The 26,128-nt window shown below is 41.6% G+C and overlaps 1 protein-coding gene across 3 annotated transcripts in view; it reads right to left on the minus strand.

Moving 5' to 3' along the window:
• Positions 1-23,991, minus strand: part of fgf12a (fibroblast growth factor 12a) — a 31,933-nt gene extending 7,942 nt beyond the window's left edge. The window contains exons 1-4 of one of the 3 annotated variants that reach the window (XM_086172090.1): positions 15,222-16,229; positions 13,745-13,792; positions 9,375-9,485; positions 4,924-5,027 (exon numbers count right to left, since the gene is read on the minus strand). In XM_086172090.1, coding sequence (XP_086028216.1) covers positions 4,924-5,027; positions 9,375-9,485; positions 13,745-13,792; positions 15,222-15,417 — 459 coding nt within the window. In that variant the 5' untranslated portion in view covers positions 15,418-16,229. Of the gene's footprint in view, positions 1-4,923; positions 5,028-9,374; positions 9,486-13,744; positions 13,793-15,221; positions 16,230-23,571 lie in introns of those variants that run through there. The other 2 variants (XM_086172093.1, XM_086172091.1) reach the window with 2 other exon arrangements.
• Positions 23,992-26,128: the final 2,137 nt, after the last annotated feature.

Raw genomic sequence — 26,128 nt, forward strand, 5'->3', positions numbered from 1 at the left:
GCATCTTTTGTGCCTCAGGGTCAAGTTAATAAATCAAACCGGTGTTGACTTGACAATTTTACATTATCTAAAAGAAATTATTCTTCAGCACATCAATCGAGCATTACGTTAGACCTGTTCTGATGCCTTTGATAAAGTCTAAGTATAATTAGACTGCACACTGATCTGATAACACACAGTATCATTTGTCCTGAAGTTGGACACCGCTACTTCCTAGTTAGTACCCTTATCTCTGAGAAGGGTACAGAATATGCACTCTTATTCACTGCTCCTGGACAATAATTGTTTAAAATGGGCTATTTTAACCAAAGCAGGTCCAAGAACAACGGCTCTCGATCTTAAAGATATGTTGATGGCATAAAAAAAATGGTAAAAAATCTGGGCGGTACGAATGAAAACATTAAGAACCTCAAAGAAACTTTGTATTAAAAAGGGATCATGTTCAGCTGCCCCTAACCGTGTTAATTAATTTTATTCTGCTTTTTTAAAGCAAAACAGCACGGATGATAGGAGATCAATATTAAATCAAAAAGCTGCATTCAACACAAGCTTCTTTAATCTAATAAATGACGCCCATCCATAATTTCGACTGTGGTTTGGCCTCAGTGATCACAGAGCCAAAAGAAGTTAGATGTATGAAAACTACTTCAAAGGGTATCCTATTCATGGTTCATGAATCAACTTCCAGGTGAAACTTAAATAAATATAATAGTATGGAGTTGTGTCAAATTTCCCTGAATTTTAATCCAGTTGTTTTAGATCATTACTCGCCATTGTCAAAGTTAATTTGCAAAAGACTTGACGATGCCAGTGTGTTACATGCGGGTCAAAAGGGAGAAATTCCTCGAGAGTTTACAGAAAAAGTAGATGCAATGGACTTGAAAGTAGCTTGCTTAGGGAACCAGGTTGAAAATACAGTCCATCCAATTCAAGCACTGTCTGTTGGGGAAGGGAGGCCTCTCTCCAGTCATGTGCCTGCTACAAACGGCTGTCCTTTGACTTCGAAAAGATGTAGAGGATACGGAAAGGACCTCCATTTAAGAATGACCTTGTTCCACCCGTGCGGATGAGAGATTTAGACTTACAGAGAATCCCAGGCCTGCCACGGAACTCCCAGAAAGCTTATTTGTATTCAGGGATAGATTTAGGTCGGGGATGGTCTACACTGAAATGCTTTCTCGCTCTTCTCTTCTAGTACCGTGCTGTCCTTCCTAAACTCAATCTTGAGAAGAAATTGATGATGAATGGCAAAAACAAACCACACACACATTGTGCAAGTGACTGCTCCCTTGCCAAAACAAAAATACAGATGAGACAAATACTTCCTTTGTGTAGTAAAGAGAAACAAAAAATATCTGTATCAGTAACTGAACAAGCTAGTTTGGCATTGCAATCCTACCGGTGCCCCGATGTGTAATGCGCTATATGAATACTATCCGAATGAATCCCGAAATTCCCCTATGGGGATCAATCAAGTATGATGTTTTTTGAGAGCAGATTTAAAGTACCATTGATGGACATTACAGCAAAATTTTCAACAAGGCAGAATAACATAACCTAAAACATACTGTGTGCTATAAAAACAAACGGGACTAGGACTGTGGTCCTAAACTACAGGTTTTTATGTCGGCAGCAAAATTCTACCCCACCTTTCAAGTTCCAGTTCTTTAATAAAGAAGAAAAAAAAAACAAGCATATGTAAATGATGCAACTTGAACATCTAGTTTGGAGGTGGAGGGAAAATGTTTTTATTTTTAGACTTTTAACACATTTGGACAAAGAAATCTTTGTCCAAATGAGACCAATTGTTAGTTAAAACATGAACATACAGCCATCATTTTAATTTGAGACAAGACCAAAATTATTTCTCATAACGTACAATTATTCTATTCTTGAGATCGATAAAATGCACACAACTGACTCGCCATTACTATTTGTACCATATACAAAATGTGACTCTCCCTAACCCTCCACAACTCTTTCCCTCTCCTTCGTCACGGCCTTCACCGGAGGTTTTACTGCGACCAATTATTTTCATGACTGGAAGAGGGGATAAAAGAAGAATGGATAGATGGATGGATGGATCGGCGGACGGACGGACAGATGGCTGGATATACGGATGGCTGGACGGACGGACGGAAGGACAGACGGACAGCGAGACAGACAGATAACTGTTGTGCAGCTATCTAGGTCATATTGAGAAGAGTTATAAATAATGGAAAGGAACTCTCAATTGTAAATGCTCAGCCCCCACATACTTCATTGCGAAACACTTCACACAAACATGATCACCCATGGCTGCACAAGCAGCAGCCTCAACAGCGAGCTCAGCATTCACACAAACCAGCATGCACGTAATACCTCTCATTTCCTAATTGTTTAACAGTTACAATAGAATAACTTGTGACCTGTAACTTGATGACAAAGCTCCATGGCGCAGGACTTCTCAAAAGCATACTTAAGACAAAGAAGACAAAGTGTCCTGCATTCCCTCACTAACAAGACAGCCCGGGAAGGAAAACAAAGGGAGTATTAAAGAAGTAGGAGGATATCCCTCAGTAATAACCTCCCAGGGGAAAGTGGGAAAGAACCACTCATCTCTGCTCTTGGAATTTAGGAAACAGTGCAACATGACTAAACAAGCTGAGACATGATTTATAAACCAGAAACCAGAAGATAAGGATGAAGACCTTGAAAATGAGAGGGATGGTGATAAGGATGTGCAAAAAGATAAAACACCTAAACTAATTATGATCAAGGTAAATGCAAGTAAGTATAAGTAGTGAAAGTCGGGAACTGGTTTTACAGCTGTGGTTCCAGATGGCAATAAACTTTTGAATAAGGAACCCGCATTAATGGTTTTAGCTCCCTGTCTAAATGGAACCAGGCTCCTTTGTGTTGGAAGGCTGCCCATATAGTAAATTCAGTAAATAATGTGAACAAAAACATTTGTTTTTCCAAACTACAAGTCACATATTAATTCACCTCTTAAAATAGCAATGTGTTTCTTCAATGCTTCGAAGCCTCCCCGTGATTCAGCAATACTGCATACCAATTCATGCTCATTCCCAATGCTTCACATATGAGAAACTGGACTTCTTCCATATGGCCAGAAAGAGCATTTACTTCATGTTTTTAATTAAAATGGCCTGTTGGATGTTCAACTGAAATTACTTTGCTCTCTAATCAACATTAATTTCCTCATGATAGAAAGGTCAAATAGGTATTTCCCATAAGCATTTAAAATGACACAAAAGATAAATGGAGGCTTTTGTTTATAAATATGAAAGATACTGTATACCAGAAAAAATACACTGCATTACTTTAGTCAATATTAATAGTCATGTATTCGAATGCCAATGATGATTTCATGAATCATGCCGTGGCTCAGACACAATCCAAATTTGGTGTCCGTATAGTAAATCCAGTGATTGTAGATTTGGCACTAATTAAAATTAACATCAAGCGTGTAGTTGGGTGAAGGAATGTTACTGGCCTTAATACTGTGAGCTTCCTCATAAGTCTTGAGTTATCAATTATTAAGTCTATCTATGTGAGCCATAAGAGCAAGTGCATTTATTGCACATTCTGTTTTGAACTTCGGGGCGCATGTATGTTGTTTGACGCGCGAGTCTGTGCTCATGGTTAAAATGAGCGAGAACGTTTGGCCTCCTGAAATATCACTGAACCTTTTTGACTTTTATTCTACAGATTTTGCAATTCCTCAACCCTACTAATGTATATGAACGTAGAAATCTGACCTTTTTAAAAATATTCCCGTACATCTCCCGCAATGAAATCCCTTCATTATAAGATTGCTAAAATGCACATAGATTTCTCTGTGCCCTCATTCAGTTCTTTGCATATTTCAAAGGAGAAAAAAAAAGTTTCCTCTGCCAATGAGCGACCAGACCACCATCGCAGTCACGTTGCAGGTTCTTTGAGAAACACAGCTCTTCCAGCCAATTCTTTTTTTCTATAACACCATCTTCAATGGGATTAGGAACATTATGTTATATAACCATGTCAGATCAGGCTATCTTCCTGTCTCTGTATCTCTGACTATGCCCCCACCCAATTTCTCTCTCGCTCTCTCACACTCTCTGCCTCTGCAACTAATTTTTAACGTGTTCCAGAAGCATGTATTTATCCTCAGCGCAACATCTACAACTTGATGTTTTCTCCAACTGACATCTATGACTTGGTCCACCTCCACCCAGGCATCTGCAGCCCACACTTGTCGATATGCTTCTAATGTCTTACACTGCATAAATATCTGCCCTAACATTTACTCCTCCACTGAGCCTTGAATATATTATTTGTAATCAGAATTAAAGTTGCGAATTTTTTAATTCAAAAGAATTAACAGCGTATTAAAAAAACTAATATAAAAAACAGTCCAAACGGAAATTTGGGACTGCTGGAAAAACACGAACTGTTAAAATTGTTTCCATAAAGCTGATAGTTTAGCAACATAATATTCTTCCATAAAGTCAGGAATCCTGTACAGAATCCAGGATGAAGCTGAACAAAACATCCACATTATCCACATCAAAAGATAGTCAAATTCTATGGAGCCGTTACATGAAAGCCTCGGTTACGAGCCAGTAAAAGAAGAAGCAGCAATTTCAAAATGAGCCAAGCATTGAACTTAGTGTCAGATTAAATGTAAAACATTCAGTGTACTGTTTAAACAACAAAGGCTGGAATACGTGCTTCACGACAAGAGAGACACACAGAAGGAGCACTCTTGAACAGAGCAGAGATGAGGGGTTGGAATAGCCGAGGCTTTGCAGCAGTGGCATATTGTTAACAGACAATAAACGGAACAAAATGCAGCATGTATATTATATATAAACAGGCTGGTAATGCACACATATATGCATAGCAAAAGTACAACTGGTGCCAAGAGTTGTGTCTCACCGAACTGTAAAGCATGCCTTCGCCATTCATGGCAATGTAGAAGCCACTCTTCACCCCCTGGATTGCCACCACTCTCAAACCCACAGGAATAAGATTAAACAGAGCTGTAAAGATTTGGGGTTGGGGTGGTGGAGGGATACAAAGAGCAGACAAGACAGAGTTATCTGAGAAGAGAGAAAAAATACAACACTTTAGTTTTCACCTTGGTTGTTGATTCTTGTGGAAATGAACGCTTACAGATCTGGTATTGGCTTTCGGTGAAGTGAATCATGCAGAAACCTGGGCCTACTACAGTTTGACCGAAGCATTGGTTGAAAATTTCGAGATCCAGATTTATTACATTACCAATTGAGATGATATCAATCAAACTCCAAGGTCTGTGGGGGAAAGGGGTCACGGATAATTATACATCTACTTACAACACCTCTGTGGCTCACAAAAGCGCTTCACCACACACATTACAAACTTGAAAATGATCTCGGTTTGGCTCAGATAGGAAAAAGGCCAGAATTGACCGGACATTTAAAGCCTCTCTCAGCGACCGGCACCCATGAGCAAACTGTTCGAGCCACACCCCGACAAGAGAACTTGTAAAAACCGTATCCGTCGAATGCTTTTCGTATGAATGGAGAGAGAATAAATACATCCACTGGCAAAGTAATGTCATTTATGCAGGAGAAAATGAATTTTAATGAAAACACCAAAAATGTTCTATGTACGGGTTGTGTAGTGTTGAAATCACATCTAATTTAGCTACTGCCACTCTACTCCGATCGCTCAGTCTTTCACAAGCGAGAGTTGGGGAATGATTGACTGCTTTGTAAAAAAAAATAGCATTGTGTAAAATTATTGACTAAATAATTAGCAATAAAGAGCTATTAGGTCAAATAACCATCCTGCCAAGCCAACCTGCTATACAATGGTCTTCAGGATCATGTTAGCACGGTATTTTCGGTATGGTTTGACCAAATTCAACTGGTTCGTCATCATAAATGATGGACTCACAACTATCATCACATTAGTGTGATTAACTGAGATTGATAGATCTCTAAAACCTTTAATGTTTTAATGGTTTGATTCTTCTTTATTTTGAAACATAAATCATGTTGTAGTCACTCATAATTTACGTCACTTACATGATTGTATAGCTTGCTTCCCCTTGACTTTTTACCTTTTTGTAGTATTAACAATCTTTGTAGGTTACTTCTATTGAAGCGAAAGATGGGACTGTGACTTTCATCACTGTTAGTTGAGAATGGCGTGGGGACATGCTTTATGTGATGTAGCCACCCTGTTTTGTTGGGCAGATTGGTGCGCAAGTGGTGATGGGGACTATCAGATAAAGCTGGCAGGGATGAGAGGACTCATGCCAACACGGGTCTGTTCTCAGAGCAGATTCAATTTCACTCAATAAATATCGATGCACCGCTTTCGACTGCCAATTGTTTAAATCTGCCCTGAGGTCACTGGTGCAGATGATACCGACCGGCAACTTATGCAGTTATGTGTACCCTTGAGGCAATGGTATCTGAAGGCACAATATGAATCCATTATTATCTCGAAATTTGCATTCTTGGGCTTCTCGGTTACTTATTTCTTGTGTCCCTCTCTGTCTTAGCTTAGCATCTTTGAAGTTTTGCACCAACAAACCATTGACCCTCCACTGGTGTGTCTGTGTCACTCATGACTGACGGTGTCTCCCACATGCTGTGCCCACAGCCCTGGGAATTATCATTAATAGGTAAGAGTGCTCCATTTTTATGAAAAACTCCACCTATTAAAGCATTTATCACGAATTCTTCTTGCAACATTGACCTTAAGATATAGCTAACTCTTGAGCTCAAAAAACAGGGTGCACTATTTTCTGAGGATTATCGTAAACTGTTGTGTCTTCATTTGCCAGCTAGAAAAAAAAAAAAAAGTCGCAAAGCCATCTAGGGCTGTCAGTCTACCTTCTAAATGTCATAATTTCTATTTCAGTAGCAATAGCTGTTAATAGATTTCAATTAAATCCATACAAAAGCCACTCTTACAATATGTACCGATTGACTTTTGCAAAGGCAATTCCCTTTCCTTTATAACCTTAATTTCTCTTGCTGAGAATAGAGAAAGGGTGGGGGAGTGAAGGGATGGTATGGACGGCGTTAAGAGATTTTGGGGGATCCTATATCATCAAATTGCCAGACAAATAGGTTCAAACAAACCATAAAAGCAGAAACCTTGAAAGTCCTCCCATGTAACAGTAATCACCCACAAGAAAATCCAGTGGTTAAGCTAAAGGACAATTTGGATGTGGAAAAAAATCCTGGTGCAGAAGGAAATAAAAGCTGCAGGAAGGTTGAGTGAAACGGCTAATCTTCAAATGGCAAGGGCACATCTTCAAATCCATGAAGGAACACAAATCCAAAGATAAAAGAGCTGGAATTACAGCAAAGATGCTCTGTGCCTTATGTTAAGCATTTAACAAATTGGATTCTGACTGAACTCTTGATGCCGTGGTTAAGAAACTGCCCAGTTACTTCTTCAATCAGTAATAGTAACTGCAAGATATAAACAGGTATACAGTACATATATACTGATAAAACCCATCCACCAGAGGCATCAGAGACTGGCCGAGTGCAAACACCTTACGGCAAAGGTGTGAGATAACTTGCAATATCTTTCTGGACCTTCAGTGCCTTGCAGCAATTACCGAAGGCAATCAACTGATGACATTCAAATTAATAACTTCAAATGTGAACATGAGTGTTAATTAATTAAATGGTGTTTAACAGCCTTTGCCGTGAGTTAGGCATAGCTATTCCATCTTCATCCATTTTACTAACGTGTAGAAGTAAAAAAAAAAAATCTGTAAATATGCATATGATTCAAGCCTTTCCAGGTTCTCAGAGCAGAAATATGGCGTAAACCTGGTAGACTGGCCACCTCATGCTCCTCGGTTCAAACCATCTCACTGAACATCCCTCAAGAAATACATTTCTGTATTCCATCTGCCGCTGCTGGGGGTGATGCAGTTCACAGAATGGCATGGTTCAAGGGCAAGGACAATCTATTATTCAAATAATAATGCGCAATCAATAGTACAGTTCAAGACCTGAATACAGATAGTTTTTGCCCATTCCTATCTCTCATGTTGCGAACCTATTGCGACTTTCACATTTTCCTTTGACTATTTTCCTCCTTATTTTTTACTCAAAATAAAATTCTCTCACTGAACCTCCTGCTATCCATTGCTGTCTTTCAATGCTTCCTTCAGACTATTTGAGCTTAAGGCATCTCACATAGAGAATTATTTATTGGGTACAAATGGAGAAAGCGTATTTTTAGTTTCCTCTGGCTGAATTATTCACTGCGCTCCTTCAACCCGGGCAGGTAGAACTGCTTAACAAGAGGATCACCTAGAGGTGGGAAAGCCCTCACATACAGAGAAGCCTTGACATCAAAACCTTTAGAATACTATAGACACTCAAGAGACAATGATATGTTCGAGGAGAATTATACAAAAATATAACACAATTTTTATACATAGCTCTTTCAATGGGCAGGAGGCCTTGAAAAGCCAAAGACCCTTTCTTGACAACTGTGTATAAATGGTTCTCACTGAGGTTTCACCCTCATAATGCATATCAAGAGTGACAGGCAGAAGAGACCATTCTTTTTCCCCCACATGACTTTTACGCCCCAGCAGCTTTGGCTTAAGGTTACACCTTAACACTAGCAAGATGTTTAAGAGAAGAAAGATCATGATTAGTTTCCTGTGACTTCATTCGCGACTGGATTTTTTTGTCATTGGTGCTTTGATGACCATTCTCCATTTCAGTATCTCCTTCTTGATCATTCAGTTTGTAGAAATGTTATGTTTCAACACAGACTTTGATGCTCATACTTATCGTTTCCTTTTTTTTTTATTTTACTGGGATCAGAAGGAGTGAAATAGCTTAAGGGGGCGTCTACTTCATTGGCAGGCCCGTAAGCATATCCAAAAGGTGCTGAAATATTGCATAGAAGCAGCTCATATCATTGTAGCAAAACTTCAATCAGAAGGGAAACTTGATTTAGGCAGCAACTTGGGAATTCTGTCAGTCTGATGATACAGTACATAAATTAGGTAGGGACTATAGGAACAACTTACTTAGGCGTGCAAGGGGATGGATGTTGCAGTTATTAATAGTTCATATAGTTATCTTACACTTGCTGTAGAAGGTATATTTTCCAGGTGCTGAATCACAAATCCACTTTAATCATGTGTTGACATATTTAGGTGTAGCATTTTCCATTAAGAGGAAATTCTGTCATATTGAATTATTGACATCAACATTTAATTCTTTGGTTAATCCTGATTATTGATGACTTTTATGACAGATTGGCCATCAGTCATGTAAGAAATCACAAACAATACAAAATCTGGTAATAAATTATCTAACTATGTTAATCATTGACTTTAAACTCACTGTTGTCGCTGTTCTCGTCTTTGCTGCCGTCGATGGTTCCATCCGGCTGCATCTGCAGGTAAAAGCCCTGCTGGCTGAACAGTCGCGTCACGATGCCTTTGAGCTGTGGCTCTGTAATACACACGCACACACACACACACACACACACACACACACACACACACACACACACACACACACACACACACACACACACACACACACACACACACACACACACACACACACACACACACACACACACACACACACACACACACACACACACACACACGCACGCACGCGCGCACACGCACAACCCATTGGCAATGCCACAGCCCCATCCCCACCAAGAATATGTCAGATTTACAATCTCAAAATTCATAACACTAAACAATAAATTAGTTTGCATCTTTGACTTCAGCTAAGCATAAACAGTTATCTATCTGTGTATCGATCTGTGTATAGATAGATAGATAGATAGATAGATAGATAGATAGATAGATAGATAGATAGATAGATAGATAGATAGATAGATAGATAGATAGATAGATAGATAGATAGATAGATAGATAGATAGAGATAGGATAGATAGGATAGATAGGATAGATAGGATAGATAGGATAGATAGGATAGATAGGATAGATAGGATAGATAGATTTATATATATCCATTAAGTTAAATCCTGAAGTTAATTTCAAAAAAATGCATCACAAACATTAAAGTAAATAAATAAATAAATACATACATACATAAATTAATTCATTCATTAATTTATAAATTAAGTAATATAAGAATAAACAAAATGTGGCAGTTGGTAATGGAGTCTAGAACGTACCAGTCATTTTGCTTTGACACACACACACAAACAGTTGTTTAATTGCTTGCTTACAAACTAAATTTTCCATGTTTCTATAACTGTCATTGCAGTTGTAAATTAGATTAAAAAACAGGTAAAATAAAAAAAAAATCATAGAATACATACTGTATATTAAATTCTTTCAGACAATTCTTTCTATTGATAAACTATCTCATTTAATAATGGTATTACTCATTCCCCAAGAATTATGCTATGTTCTTATAATGACTTAATGTAATTAGCGCTTACAAAGTGGCAATACATACATGATTCTGACAGTTCACCTGATACTATAACTTCTGTTTAACCCAACTCATCTGTCAAATTTCATTTTCAGTGTAAACACTATAAATAAAATAAAAATTCCAGTGGTTGACTTGATAATGACAGTGCTGCAGTTGGCAACTGAGTGATTGGATCAATTGCTTGACCAGAACTTTCAGATTTTCCCCTCTATCGCCATTCCAGTAACCCTGAACTGACCTCCAACACTGAGCCTACGATATCTGGTGCGTGGCCAGGTTGCTGCTAGACACTCTTTAGCAGAGCAGGTGGATAGGAGGATTAGCTGAGAATAAATGAATAGTCTTGGCCTCGGGCAAAGCCAGGAAAAGTGGAAAAAACAGCATTTATCTGTGGGAAAATGTAGTCTCAACATCAGTCTGATGTCAAGAAAGTCTAGATTTTCTAGATTTTATGTAAAAGCAGCAGTCAGTGAAATTACACCATTAGCGTCACCCACACATTGAGATTTATGAAAGTCATTGTTACTGGACAAGCCTTAATGATGACAGGATCACTGGTTCACTGTTCACTGTGAATAATGAAACGCTGAAGAGTCAAGTGTTGTTTTTCAGTGGCTCATTTTTGAGACAAGCACTGAGTCAGTCTTGTATTACTAATCGTTTGTTTATTCTCCTGCTGAGATAAGGAATAAATAGTGCATTGCGCCGAACTGACACGGAGGAAGATGAACTAACTTTCGTGGTCTATTCTAAATGAAATATCCCAATGTGCGACTAAAAACACGGCATGAGATCTGTAACCAGATTGCACATAGTTAAAGCTACATCTACTCCTTGAAAGACGTGCAGATTTGCAAATTATACTTTACACTTCGAGGCATATAATTGCTAATCATAGAGGAATCAAATGGTAAAGTGGGAGTCATGTGGAAAAATATGTGAGACATGTAACATGAATATGATTATATAATACAATGAATATATTAACACTGGAGGGGAGTGCTGTTAATGCCACTGCACATTGTGGTGATAATGTTTACCAAGTATTAAGCCATGGATTATCTTTTTGTTTGCCAGTTTCTTTGTGTATATAATGATTCCTTGATAAGATCCAATATGCCTTTATCAACAAAAAAAGGTTTGCTCTTCACCACAATAGTCAAATGGATGTTTGTCTTTCTAGGGGTAACGCAAATCAGTCAGGCAATTTGCAGTAGCCTGATGTATTTGCACAGAAATATGAGCCATAGGATAAAAACTAAAGATGATTATTATAATATTGTATGCTCATATTAATCATGGCCAGAGTCAACCAATGAGGAAATTGTGTGTATGATTTTATTATTTTCAGATCATTTGGTTTGCAAGGTTGTCATCTGTTTTCATTCTGATGTCAAGGACATGGATCTCATAGGACATGTAATCGAGACACAACATGCCTGGAAAATACAGGGATACTGCTATAAACTGTATCAAAAGAAGCCGACATAGCTGGCATGACTATTGGGACAAGGCTGTTTAGTTATGAGAAGCGACAGGTGGACGCCATTTACACACAGATAGTGGCTTGTCAATCCATTGTACTATAAATAGGACCATAAATTTAAAAAAAGATGTCACGCTGTCCAGAGGAAGCCAGTAAACTAGTCATTGAAGCCACAAATTGCAATGAAATATTTATACATTAAATCAATTCATTTTGACCCCTGCACAGCCCATCCGCTTGGGGCATTCTAAAACTCTTCAGTTGGCAACCATTCAGCATTGGTTGTTCTTTTCAGGCCAAAAAGTACAATCATCACCGGCCAACCACAAAAGGTTAGCCAGTCAAAAAGTACCAGTTTAGAGAAGAACTTTTTTGTGATTAATTCAAACCCAGGGGGTAGAAATATGTTGTCCGAAATGTACACAACAGCATGAGAGCTGATCACCGTATTAATTATGAGTGCAAATGCAGTTTTTATTCCGCACAGACAGTTGTGTCGTGAGGGCGGCCCATAAAAGACAAAACTGAGTGATTTCTCCCAGCTAGAAAAGGGTTGCATCTGCTCACCCATCTGTGGTATCCTCAGTCATCCAGGTCACGGAGAATGCTTGTCAAAATCTTCTCGTCTTGGCGACTGAATATGAATTTTTTCACCCCCTCTGAAGCTCTCATCCGAGCGGCTTCTTCAGTTCTGAACAGAAGAAGCCTCTCAGATGAGGGGATGAAACGTGTTCAAGTGAAGAAATTGAAGTTCAGATGCCACAACAAGAAGATTTCAACGAGTTTCTGCTCAGCTACATACAATCCTGATCATCAATTCCCAAACTCACCTACCCCTGGGTGAAGCCACCAGTTCCTGGGACAGGCCCTTCATCATCCATCACGTCTAGGGTGAGGAGAATGTGTGTGCGTTTGCGTGTGTGTGTGTGTGAGCAAATGGGAGTGTACACATCAATAAATTACATGTGATAAAAATGTTCCATAACTTGGGGCCTCCATGTGGCCCACAGTCATCACTGTCAGCTCATCACTTCCAATGAGTTTGCAAAGACCATGAATGGAGTGTATGTGTGTATTTACACATGCCTGTAAGTGTAAACTGGCTTTTAGCCGAGCACCTGAATTCCCGTGTGTTTTCATGGTGAGCGTGATTCTTATCGGTTACATATCGTACATCATTCTGGGAAAATGGAGCATGATGGCTGTTACAAGTTATCAAAAAGGTCAATAAATACAGTCTACTAATACAGTCGACAATAACATTTAGGAATGTTGACAAATGGCATCATGACCGTGAAATGGAGAATGTTTACCTGCTCAAATACAGTGTCTGACGGGGAAAATACATCATAATGTATGTCATTACACAATACAGTAAGCACCTCTACTACACTCAGTACTGGACACATATTTACAGACAACGGACTGATCCGACAGAGAAAATGAGGCAAAAAACACAATGAGAGGAGGCAGAGCCAAAGACAAGGAGAGGAGGAGACAGAGGAGCGACAAACAACTGGCTAGAAGAGCATTAGCTACGAGACGGGGGGGAAAAAAAAAAGTAAGAAATTAAGCTTAGAATTTTGAGAACGAAGGATGCAAGAAAAAGAAGAGATCAGCAAGGGAGAGGGTCGTTGGCTATCAGACAGGTGTTGAAGCCCCAATCCCTTCCCCTCCCTCTCTGGCCCCCCTGCCTCCCTCCCGCCCCCCCTCCCTGGCCGAGGGGGAGTCGACATGGGCGCGAGATGGGGTGGAGACGAGAAGAAACACAGCACACACGGATGGAGGCTGAGCTACTGACCTAGCCTGCAGCCCTTATGGGACACCTGTGGAGGTTTCGAAGATGCATCTTACGAAGGGGGGGATGGGATAGAAGGAAAAACAACATTTTTTAAAAGGCAGAATTAATCAGTTCTCCAGTGAATCGGCTGTTTTATATGCAAATATATGGTAAGGCATCAGCAGCAATTCGAAGGTTTTCAATTAGAGGACATTCATCACGTATCCGCCTTACTGTCCCTGAGCTGAAGGCTTCACGACCGTCTGTCTCCCGCTCACTGTCTGGCCATGTTTACCAGTTTTAAGAGTTAGCTACCTGCCAAATAGTGTTTATAGCCCTGAGCAATTTGCTGCCGGTCTCCCTGTCTACTTTCATTCTGATCGGGCCTTTTAGTAGCAGTCTCGACCGTGGGATTATTTGTCTTTCCGATGAGGTTCCGAATGTCGGCGGCTCCATCGGACGGGCCGGGGGTTTATCTTAGCAATTCTCTCTTCACATCCTAAATAGGAGTGTCTGTCTGTCCGTCTGCTTCATTCTCGAATGTCTGCAGAAATGTCTAGATGGGGGTGTTGTCGGTGGTGTTGTGTGTGTGTGTGTGTGTGTGTGGGGGGGGTTAACTTGCACCTCCGGCTTGTTGTCTGTGCACCGATTTCAAACCAGGAGAATAAAATAAGGAGCCTCACACCACGGTGTGTGTAGTAGGCGAGGAGCCTGTGTCTATCAATAAAGCCAGAGTAGCTCTTAATCACTAAAGCTATACCTCCCTTCACTGCAGTGAAGCTCTCTCACTGCAATAAACATTTACCATTAAAACATTTAATCTCAAAAGTGCCTTGGTGCACTGCGGTGCAACTTATCTCCACTCTGTGCCCCGATGTGAATTAATAATGAATTAGGACATTTAAAGAGGTATTTGGACTGTATTCAAGTTGAGTGTTTAAATGTTTGGATGGAGGAGAAGGGGCAGGTAGAGCGACGTTTCGTGAGAAAAACAACCACAAAAAAAAAAAAAAAAAAAAAAAAGAAAGAAACTCAACATGTCGCCGGGAAAAGTGGAACAAATCCTGCTCTGGCTTTGACTTGACATGAAATTTGGATTTCACGTTCTCGCTTATTTTCCGCTCGGTGACCGATGGACGGGGGTTACGTCACGGACGACCGATTATTTCCTATCGATCTGAGCAGCTCGGTGCATGTAGGCTGAGGGGTTGTGGATCCACAGACAACAAGGAGACCCGATGGAACAGGTGGATTTTTTTTTCGCATCGCGGAGAAAACACTTCTCCTCCGGGTCAGATCGGAGCCCTTGACTGCAGTATGATGCCTCCGCTGCTCCAAAGAGGGGCGGGGTGAGGTGGTAGGGGGGGGGGTTGGGGTGGGGTGGGGGGACCGCTTCCATACGCACACATAGCACACATCACGGTTGGGGAGGAGGAGGAGGAGGAGGAGGAAGAGGAGGAGGGGTGGATGGAGAAAAAAAAAAATCTACAGCACTGACCTGGTCGCCGCCGAACGGGTCTTTTCTTGCCGCTGCAGAATCGGACTTTGCTGAAGACCCCCAAGAAATGCCTCTCGCAGAGGGAGCGGGGGTCTTTGCTGGGGCTGGGACGACGCTTCGAAGTCGAGACCCGGTCGCTGTTCGATTCCCTTGCCTGACGTTTCTGGCGGATCAGGGAGCTGGCGATCGCTGCCATCTCCCCCCCGAACCGAGTGTCAAATCCGATCGTCTAGTTCGGCGGAGGCGGGGGAAGGTTGGGGGGGTGGGGGGGGTCCTGGTGCAGCCTCTTGGCGCAAAAAAAAAAAAAAAGGCAGATAGTTGAATCTATGTTTTCGGGGGTGGGGGGTTGGGGGTGGGGGGGTTTCAACCGAATGTCATCCTGGTTAGAAAATCTTCCGACTCCCGGGCATCGTTGCGCGTCTGGCTGCAAATTGAGGAGGGGGGTGGGGGGGGTGGGGATGGGGGAGTGGGCGCAGAAGCGTGCAGTTCAGCCCGCCGGACAACTTTATGGCATCGAATGGGATGCGATCTTTAAATTAAATGTAAATGTAGAAGCCGGGCCACGAGGGCCGACATATCTGTCGCGCAAACATGCAACAGTGTCGTCAAGTTATCGCGGCTGCGTGTCATCGGAGAGCTGCAGGTATTCCAGGTGAACAGCGCCGTCTGTAAGCCGCCTCCGATCCCGATTCCTTTTCTCCTCGGTCCTCCCCCCGCCAGATCATTCGCATCGGTCCGGTTTCACAAACGAGCGTTTGTGCGCTGGGGCTGAAGGGGAAAACATTTCCTGTTCGGTTCGGTTTGTCGCTCACATCCCGCGCGTCAAAGTGACACGTATGGTGCAAACGCCAAGAGTCCGGGGAGGCGCGCAGGCTGTGGGGGGGGGTTGGTGGTGAGGGGGGGGGGCGGATACGTGAGCCCCAGTCTCCGGCTCCGACGATGGTGCCTCTCGATGCAGCCGAGGGGGGGATGCACAAAAAAAAAAAAAAAAAATGCAATTGGCATAAAAAAAAAAGGTTGGTTTGCTGCAGAGATGTTCAAAGCTGCAGGGACGGATTCGGTTGTTTTTTTGTTTTTTTTTTTTGTTGTTTGTTTTTTTTTTAAAGCAACAATTAGTTGAGGGGAGAACACGCAAGAGCTTTTTTTTTTTTTGTAGCGCACAAATACTACAGTCGCCTCAGCATTATGTCCTGCGCGTCCCGAATGGATGCTCGTCGGTGTGCTACATCCTTAACAACCAAACTGAACGGTCTCGCTCCAAGACCCCCCCCCCATCCATATACCCGGCCACCCCTTGTCTCTCTCTCCCTCTCTCTCCCCCAACTCTTTTAACGCAATCATACGTGATTGAGGTTCGTATTAGGATTTCCCAGAGGGGGGTTGGGGTGAGGAGGGGGGTGGCTGATCTCCAAGAAGAAAGAAAAGAGATCATAAATAATATGTAAAGCAAGTAAATGTGAAACTGGGGATGAAGGGTGGGTGTTGCAGGGGAGGAGGGGGGGTTTCACACAGGATGATGCATGCATTTAAATTGGCCCCGCGGTCTGGCAAAAGACAATGGACTGCTTTTAAAATCCTGAAGCACAAACAGCATGAAAGTGGCATATTAAGAGGAACTTTAATGATCTTTGATAGAAAAGCGGGGGAGCAAAATACCGCTGTTATCCTCGTAGTTCTTTGTTGCTATCAAGACATATGGTCACACTGTGTTTTGTGAAATCCCACCGCCAAACAGGCCATAAAAGCAGAGCTATCACACTGACAAAAAGGATTGACCCGCAACACTATATGGACATAAAACTCCAGTTCACCAGAGATGCAGACAGAAAATAAACACATGGATGAAAATGATTCATGGGTTATTGGAATGAAGGACCACATGAAACACAAAGCCATAATAATATATATATAAAAAACCAGAAGCCTTCCTTTTTTGCCACTAAAAAAACTGCAGAGTAAAAATGGTGGACACATCCTTCATTATACTCCTTATAGACTACAAATGTGCACATGAGAAGATCCTCATGTGTCTGCCATACCTTGCTGCAAACCTCAGATTGTTGTGTCTGCAGTTGTTTAGCTCAAAATAGCCTTAATTTGCATTTCAGAGGATTAAATGTAAATTTTCCTAACTGTAAATGAGAAATTTTCAAAAGTAAAGGTCAACAACTACGGGGTATTAACCTGTAAGTGAGTGAGTGAGTGAGTGTGAGAAGGAGAGCATGTGTGTCTCAGTGCATGTGAGCTTGCATCTGGTTGCATGTCTATTATTGCCCCGGCACGGGAGGACACAAGCCCTTGAATGCACACACACACGCGCACTCACACACATAGTGGGCAGAAGTACACGTGAGTCTTCAGCAGTACAGCAAACCTCTCTCTTTGCTATGATGAAACAGCATGAAACATTTAGAACCCCAAGACTCAGTTTGACAATCTCCGGCTGGAGGGAGAGAGATGGAGGACAGATACAACCGGTTTCTTCCTGGGCCAACGAGAGAGTGACAGCAAAAGACAAATCCAAAACTCAGCTTGAGAGTAACAGAGAGTTTGAATCAGAATCCATTCGCCCATAAGTTTGTAATCTTATTAGGGTTGCCCTTTGAGTGGATAAAGGGTGTCACAGCAGCAACAGGAAATGTCAATGTCAATAACATTCATCATTGTAACAGATACGCAATGTGTTATAGGGGGGATCCAGCTCATGATGTGGAGGTTTCTCAGACATGGAGGGGATGGTGGGGAGATATATATGAATATACATTTATCTTTGTCAGGAAAAGATAGAGTACCCTCTCATAAGGGATCTGCTGGGCTTCAGCCCTCCGCCGGTAACAATTGATGTTCACCTCATCCCAGCCAGGACACGTCCGAGCCATAAAACACTGCTGGCACATGAAAAGCACTGCAGGTGAAACAACCCTTAAACTGCTAATTAAAACCTAAAAATGTGCTCGCTACAGGAACAGTGTAATTTTCAAACGATTAATATATTTTAAGAATATTCCGCATGAAGGCTTTATTAAATCCCAGTTGAAGCTTGCCGTGTAATTAAACAAAAAAAGTAATACAACGATAAAGCATCTCTTCTCCACTGAGTGTCGTCGTCACTGCAGGAGAAGGCAGGCCACACAAGTAAGTTTCTTTATATCTACTGCCCTCCTGTGGAGGGAAAAACTAGCCACGATTATTTTAGAGAGAATCTGCTGGAGTTCCCATTCTCTGAAGTTCAGTACTTCGACGTGTCCTTGAAATACTGCACAGATTTGTAGACTTCAGAATACCTGTCATTACTCAGATGTGTGATGGATGAAACTGTCAGGCCTGTGGATGGAAAATGCTGACGATTCTGTGTTTCTCAATTGCTCACAACATACATAACAAAGACGGACAACTATGCTAAATCCACATTCACTAAAGTACTGCACGAGAGGAACTTAGAGGTACTCAGATTCATACCTTAATTAATTTTTTTTTCACATGAAAAATTAGGTGATATTTCTAAAGGTATTTACAGTTCAGTTTTCCTATCTTATTTACTCCAGCAGAAAAAAACAAACACCACCGATATACTATTCTAAAACCACCAAACACATTATAGCAACAAAAATGAAAACTCCAAGTTGGGCAACAAATTGGTAAAGCAACCATTATTCTATCTAGATGAGTTTATACAATCATTCTCACCATTTTGGATCATTCTATAAAAATTTAAAAAATGGAAAACTTAAACAGCTAATTGATTTATAGTGAAATAATGGCATCAATTGCAATTTCATACAAAACAATGAGATGGGGATGATCTCAATCAATTACAATACTAACCATCTTTTTTAGAAATGACTTTTCTCTATTTGAGCGGTCACTTAACACAACCATATCTCCTTTCTTCTGAACAGCTCAAGTTGAGAATGTACTTTGCAAAAGCAAACCAAGTCATACCAAAAGTGAATGAATGAGAAATTGCGCATCCATCCATCAACTGTCAGCCGAAGCAGAGAGCTCTTCCAGGGGCATCCCGAGCTGTTCCCAGGTCAGCCCAGAGGCATAGGAACACCTCACCAGGGAGGCGTCCTGGAGGCATCCTGAGCAGATGACCAAGCCCCCTCATCTGACTCCACTCTACATCGAAGAGCGGTGACTATACTCTGCATCCCTCCCAGATGGCCCTAAGAGCCCAGACACCCGGTGGTGAAAGCTCATTTCAGCCGCTTGGATCCGTGACCTTGTGCTTTCGGTCATGACCCACAGCTCGTGAACACAGGTGAGGGTAGGAATGCAGATCAGCCGGTAAATTGAGAGCTTCGCCTTTTGGCTCAGCTCCTCCTATTTTCACCGGGACAGACCGGATCAGAGTTCACATCGCTGCTGACGCCGCACGGATCTGCCTGTCGAGCTCCTGTTCCATCCTTACCCTCACTTGTGAACAAGACCCTGGGATACGTGAACTTCTCCAGTTGCGGCAGGACCTCCTCCCCGACCCAGAGTGGGCACTCCACCCATTTCCCCCGCAGAAAAATGGTCTCGTACTTGGAGGCAATGATCCTCATCCCGACCGCCGGAGATCACGGTCAACAAAACCACATCATCCGCAAAAAGCAAAAACCCAACTCTGAGGTCACCAGACCGGGTCCCCTCAACACCCTGGCTGTTCCTGGAAATTCTTTCCATAAAATTTATGAACGGAATTGGTGATTAAGAGCAGCCCTGGCAGAGTCCAACCCTCACCGGAAACAAGTATGACTTACAACTGGCAATGCAGACCAAGCTCTGGCACTGATCATACTAGGACCAAACAGCCTGTATTACACAGTTTGGTACCCCATACTCCCGGAGCCCCCCCTTCCCCCAAATTGAATTTAACAAAAAAAATTTAACACAGTTTTTAATTGGACCACACCATCAAGATAGTGAAAGTTAAATTTAAAGTGAAATTTAAAGTGCACAGTATAACCGTTTAGAATAAGAAGACAAAATTAAATAATGTATCTAAGCACTAAATTGAAGTGTTATTTTTGTTTTTATTGTTTGACTTTTCTGTTATGTGTTTTATTTTTTTGGGCCATATTCAACAAGGATACAGATATTCAAATTATTCATCTACATTCTATTTCTATTAATCAAGATTATATCCATTGATTATGTCAAGGGTCAGCATCTGCAAGCCTGCAGTTTATATTTTTGCTTAAGAAAGAGAGTTTGGTTTGTTGGAATCATTTCACTCACTACTGTCACCTGCCTGACAAGTATTTGGTTATACACACAAACTACTAGTATGAGCAATGTAACGTACTTTTACAAAGCGCTCAAATATTTTCTCAAGTCGATTTAACTGGAAAAGAATGAATCGAGAAAGCTGTCTCTTGTTTCAGTTCAGATTTGGTCGTGCAAGGTAAAGCATTGCATTGCAATGGGGATAAATTATGCTGTGTACTTTAAAAAATATTACAACAAATCAACGCTCCAAGCAAAGACAAGCAGTTTGATTACAACCAAAACAAACAAGAGACTATATAGATGAATGGTATTACTGAAATTAACTTTACTATGTACTAGAATCTTGCAAAATTCAGCTTTTGAAGGTAAACAATATGGTGGGGAAAAAAAAAACAACGTTAATCCGACATTACAGCATTACAGCTCCTTTTGTTGAAAAACCATGGGAGATGAGTTCAATATATTGCCTAAATGAGAGAGCATGGGACTCTTTTCTTCCTGCTTTGCGTGATTTTTCTTGAAGCTTGAGCCGTCAGAGCAGTGAATGATTCAGTGAGAATGCCACGCAGGGAGCTTCAGTTTGAGTCCCATTTTCTGAAAAGTTAAACCCTGGTGCCGGGTTTTCTTTTCTGTTAACCTTGCACTCAGTAAGGTTCCAATGCACGATGATCAGACCTGTGAATGTGTACATATGATGTGTGTGTGTATGTGTGTGTGTGTGTGTGTGTGTGTGTGTGTGTGTCCCACTTCGGCCCAGCTCCTTCCTATAAAGCTATTTGCAACAGTCACTTGAGTTCAAAGAACACCAACTGGAATATAACTCTCAAACACTGATGTCGAGATTGAAATTCTGGATCTTTTTAGCTACATTATACTTGACATTATACTTTCACAGCCTAATCAGTTTATTCCTGAGGTTTGAATCGCTGAAAAACAAAATATCAGAGGCTCATTATCATTTATGATTCAGGAAGAGCCTCCACACAGAACTATGTTGTTGATTTAAAGACTAAGCTGGGATAAGGTACCAACAGCAGACCACGAGCAGATGTTATTTGTAGTATAAGCAGTTATGGACCCGGTACCATCGCGTGTTTGGGCCAATCACAACAAACCCTCTGCAGAGGCTACCCCCGAAGCAGGAATAATGTTCTTCGTCCAATGTTTTCTTGCACTGTGGTGTTTTATGTAACTCCAGAAACAAGCACGTGTGTGCGGTTGCTTTATCTTTTGGATTGTGTGGAATGGCTGTGCGAATTTCTCATGCTAGAAGAGGAACTTATCTATTCTTGAGCTTTTCTCTGGAAAAGCAGGTGTTAATCAATGAGGCTGTACAATTTAAAAATAATAATAATAATAAAATGACAAGTCAAAGTATAACTGAAACATATTCAGTGTAAAGAGGAATCATTTTCAAGTATGAGGGAACCACTGCTGTTTATCAGGCAAAAAGGTTCAGGTATGAATTTTCTTTTTTCCCTGACATCCCAGAACAGATAAGATCCACTTAAATCAAAAAAAAGTATCCAGTTTTACTGTTTAAACCACAATTATTCCACATCTTATGCTCTTGCAGTGGGAAAACCATCCACATAACCTAAAGATAAACTCCAGGATAAGCTAAAGGGGAAGAGGGGTTCTTTCTCCAGGACATACAGATATCAAATGTTGTGTAACTTACAATAACAAGACTATAATATGCACAATACAAGGACATTGCACTCTCCTGTAATTTCAAATTTGACTGAATAGAGCAAATTCTATCCAGGAATTCAATGAATCACAGCGAACCAAATGTTCCAAATCAATATCTGGGCAGATTCCAACTATGGTCACAACCTCAAACATAGTCTGAACTGACAGATCTATATCAAATACCATTAACTAAATGCAAGCAGCCACGCTTTGCATTCATTTATGTCAACACCAATGAGCAGGCCTTACAGTGAAAAGAGGTGCCAAATAAAGGAATGATAGGACTTTACATCGGAGTCCTACAGATCCCAGTGTGTGTGTGCTGCTTTTGGTCCAACTACCTCAGAGGAATCAACTGTGCTTAATGGAGTTTCTAATTGTCTGTCCTGAATTTGAGAGCTGCTTCAGCCTAAGCCGCTGGAGATAGTTAATATGAAGGGACGAGGCAGGAGAATTTGTTGCATTTGTTTCCCATTAAAATTGACTTTTTTTTTCTGAGTCTGGAAACACAGGACGGGTTGGGGAGGTGTACTGTAGTTATTGCACAAGTGAACCGAAGCAGCAATGCAGTAAACAGCTGAGACATGAGTAGAGGACATGGCAGGATTCTTGGGCTTATGGCCAAAAACTGTTGAGCAGTGGTTCTGTATGCGCGTGTGTGTGTGTGTGTGTGTGTGTGTGCGTGCTATTTCAGTACAATGTCCTGCAGTGATTTCGCAGAGTAACTCTTGTGTTTGGACTTCTCAAAAGGGGAAGTCAAAAGAAATGCAACCGCTCCAAAACTCAGGCAGCATACGGCGTTTAATTCCAAAGCAAAGTGTTTCGATATTATCCTTGAGATCCATTTCAAGGAAGATCGCAAAATATTTTGGATGAAATGTCCTCTTAAAACAACGACTGCTAAATTTGACGACTGATACAAACTAGGATTGCCCAATTTCGGTGGAATCCAGCAGGGAAAAGTTTGCCGGCCTCTGCCTTGGGACTCTCCTCTTACTGCGCTATCCGTGGTGCTGAATCGCGCCGCATGTTTGGGGACTTAAGACGACTTGATCCCTGCATTGTCCATTTTTTTTTTTTTTTTTGGCCCGTTTTGAGATGCGGTGCCGCAAATAGAGCAAGGTCCGTCTCGTGGAGTAAGTGGAGCCGTTCGCCCACTCCTCTGCGGCTGGATGCTACCTTCCAGCGTCTCACCACACAAACACACACAACTAGGGACAGATGATCGGAGCACCAAGAAGAGGCTCCCTTCCACTGCAGACTCGGGAAGATGTTACTCACACACCAGAGTGACCAATGAAACCACTCACCCCCTCCTTCCCTCGCTCCCTCTCCCTCTCTCTCTTTCTCCCCCCTCCCCCCCTCCCCCATTTTTGCCACCACTTAAGAAAGCATGCAAGCCCTAATGGAGCCATAGTGCTGTATGTTTGTGTCTCACCGTTGCTGATAGTGGTCGACTTCGATCGTTGTCCACAGAAACACTGCAGCATATGCGCTCCTTTCTGAAGGAATGGCCTCAGAATCCTCATTGATTTGGGTTGATGGGAGCCCTCCTCAATCCAAACAATCGGACAACGTTATCACAACACAGGAGGGTCAGGCAGCATAGCGTACAGCCGGGCAGCCTCTCTCTATAGGCTCAGAAGGGCACAGTCTGCTGCAGGACAAATAACGCTAAAACGCGGCATCTTGAGTGATGCCCCCCCCCCCATACACACACACACACACACACACACACTCACACACACCTCTCTTTCCGGTCCTCTATGCCTCTGTCTTTCCTTCTCTCGTCGGTCATTCGCGTTTATCTTCTTCCGCCACGCAGGCAAACGCAAGGACGTTACAATGTGCTCTAATTGTACATCCACCCCCCAACCACAACCAGCACCCCCACCCCCCCCGACCCCCCTACCCCCACCACCCCCCCCCGTCTCCGCGTCTTTACCAGCAGCGGACGTAATAGCCGGAAAAGAGACAAGGTGGTGAGGTTGGTGGGGTGGAGGTGGAGAGAGAGAGAGAGAGAGAGAGAAAGAGAGAGAGCGTGCACGGCAAAGTTAAACTGCAGAGGTAAAGTGGCAGGCCGGACACAATTGAGGTAATGCCGACTCTCCAGGCCGCGGACCGGATACCGGCTGCACACATGTGTAAGCCCCGGGAGCCAATAGTTTCGTTTTTCTCACACTTTTCTTTTTTTTTTTTCCTTCTTCCTCTTCCTGCACAGAGGTTTGGAAGAGAAGCGTGCAACGCAAAGGCCTACGTCACTCGCAGCTTTAAAGACGACGATGCTTCGTTATTACGTGGTAGTAACAGAAAGTTTGGAGCACCGATGAGATGGAGGGGGTTACGGGGAAAAAAGCGAAATGGGAGAAAAGGTGGAGAAAATAAGAGAAAATAAGGCTTAAGTGTAAATAAAGTCACACAGCGCGCAGATAACGCACAGCGTTAATTGGTGTTAAACTTCTTTGAAATTGACTGTGCCAGCATTTTTTCAGCTGCCCAGGATTATTTTTCCTATACACGTGATAGATTCATTTGCTGGTGAGTTGTGTGACAGTTAATCAGTTAACTGGTGAGAAATTGGGGTGGGGGGTGCGCTGACAGGTTTTCCAAAAGTGCCAAGTGACGTCCTCAAAAGTGAACATTTGCTTGTGTGAAAATATACTTGAAAAAATTGTGGAGAAACAGGACATTATTGATACATACCTGTATATACCAATACAGGTATATACCTACCTTATATATATATATATATATATATATATATATGCATACACACACATCTATTTATACATACATATATGTGTGTGTCTGTATATATAGATATATATGCACACACATATACATATTCGCTATAGTTGGAGAGTGCTCCTTTTTCTTGAAATACGACTTCGATATACTGATTAATCAATCATCAGATTCTATTTACACAGACACACGAATTGGCTCATTGTAATACTAGACATTTTGCGACAGACAACAGTTGGAATGAAGTTACCATGGAGATGGCCATGGTTAATCTCACATCTTCAGACAAGAGCACGGCTATCCAGTTGTGCTGTCCTGCATTTGATTTGCAGTGATTATATTTGCAGTATATTAAATTAATTACATTTTTTAAATGTCATTATTGTCCTATATGAGAAACCTTTTTTTTATTTCGTTTCTCTTTTTTGATTTTATCTTTGATGTGCACAATTTTGATGCTTCTACCCCATGTGCCCCCTATTGCCCATTGGGGACAAATCAAGTTTTTCTAATTCGGACTCTGATAGCATGTGCAGCTTGTAACTCTAGAGGGAGCCATAACATAAAGTACACTAATAATAAAAAAATAACCAGACTGAAACTTGACCATGGATTGAAAGGTATAAAACATTTCATCTTTAATGCAGTCTAAGCGATTATTATTCCTTAGGTGAGCAACTGTAATTCAAAACTATCTGCACAAAATCATCAATGTAACTTCAAGGTTTATGCACCAAAGTGTTTGTGTTCTATATCTAATCTTCTTCTAAACATTATGTGTTGCATTAACCGAGCTTTGCATCACAAGTATAGCAAGTTATATCTCATTGATAACCCTTTGAAAAAGTCTAAGTCTACAAATGTAGATAATCAGTGGACTGCTTCAACGACAGCAACCAATGAAATGACATAAGATCAGAAAGGAGTATAGGGCACAGATGATGTGTGGGTGGGTCAAAACTCAGATTCCAATATGTGCTGGTGGTGAATACATCTCAGACTATACTGTTTGACTGCAGAGCCACTGACCAAGATACACAAAAAGAGACAGAGAGAAAACATATGATATGTCAATAAGTCAAACACATGGGAGTTAGTGACAGATTGCGGGTAATAACTTGCCAATACAGACTTTACTTGGTGACTTTCTCACCCAAATACACAATTTTCTGGTACGTCAGCACCGACCCCACTTGCCCTCACTGAACAAGCCGAAGGCCAATGCAAAAAGGAACATTTCTGTGCAGAAT

Source organism: Fistularia commersonii, chromosome 25 (assembly GCF_037954325.1).
Source record: "Fistularia commersonii isolate RoL2024-O1a breed Wild chromosome 25, RoL_Fcom_v1.0, whole genome shotgun sequence".
NCBI classification, from domain to species: domain Eukaryota; kingdom Metazoa; phylum Chordata; class Actinopteri; order Syngnathiformes; family Fistulariidae; genus Fistularia; species Fistularia commersonii.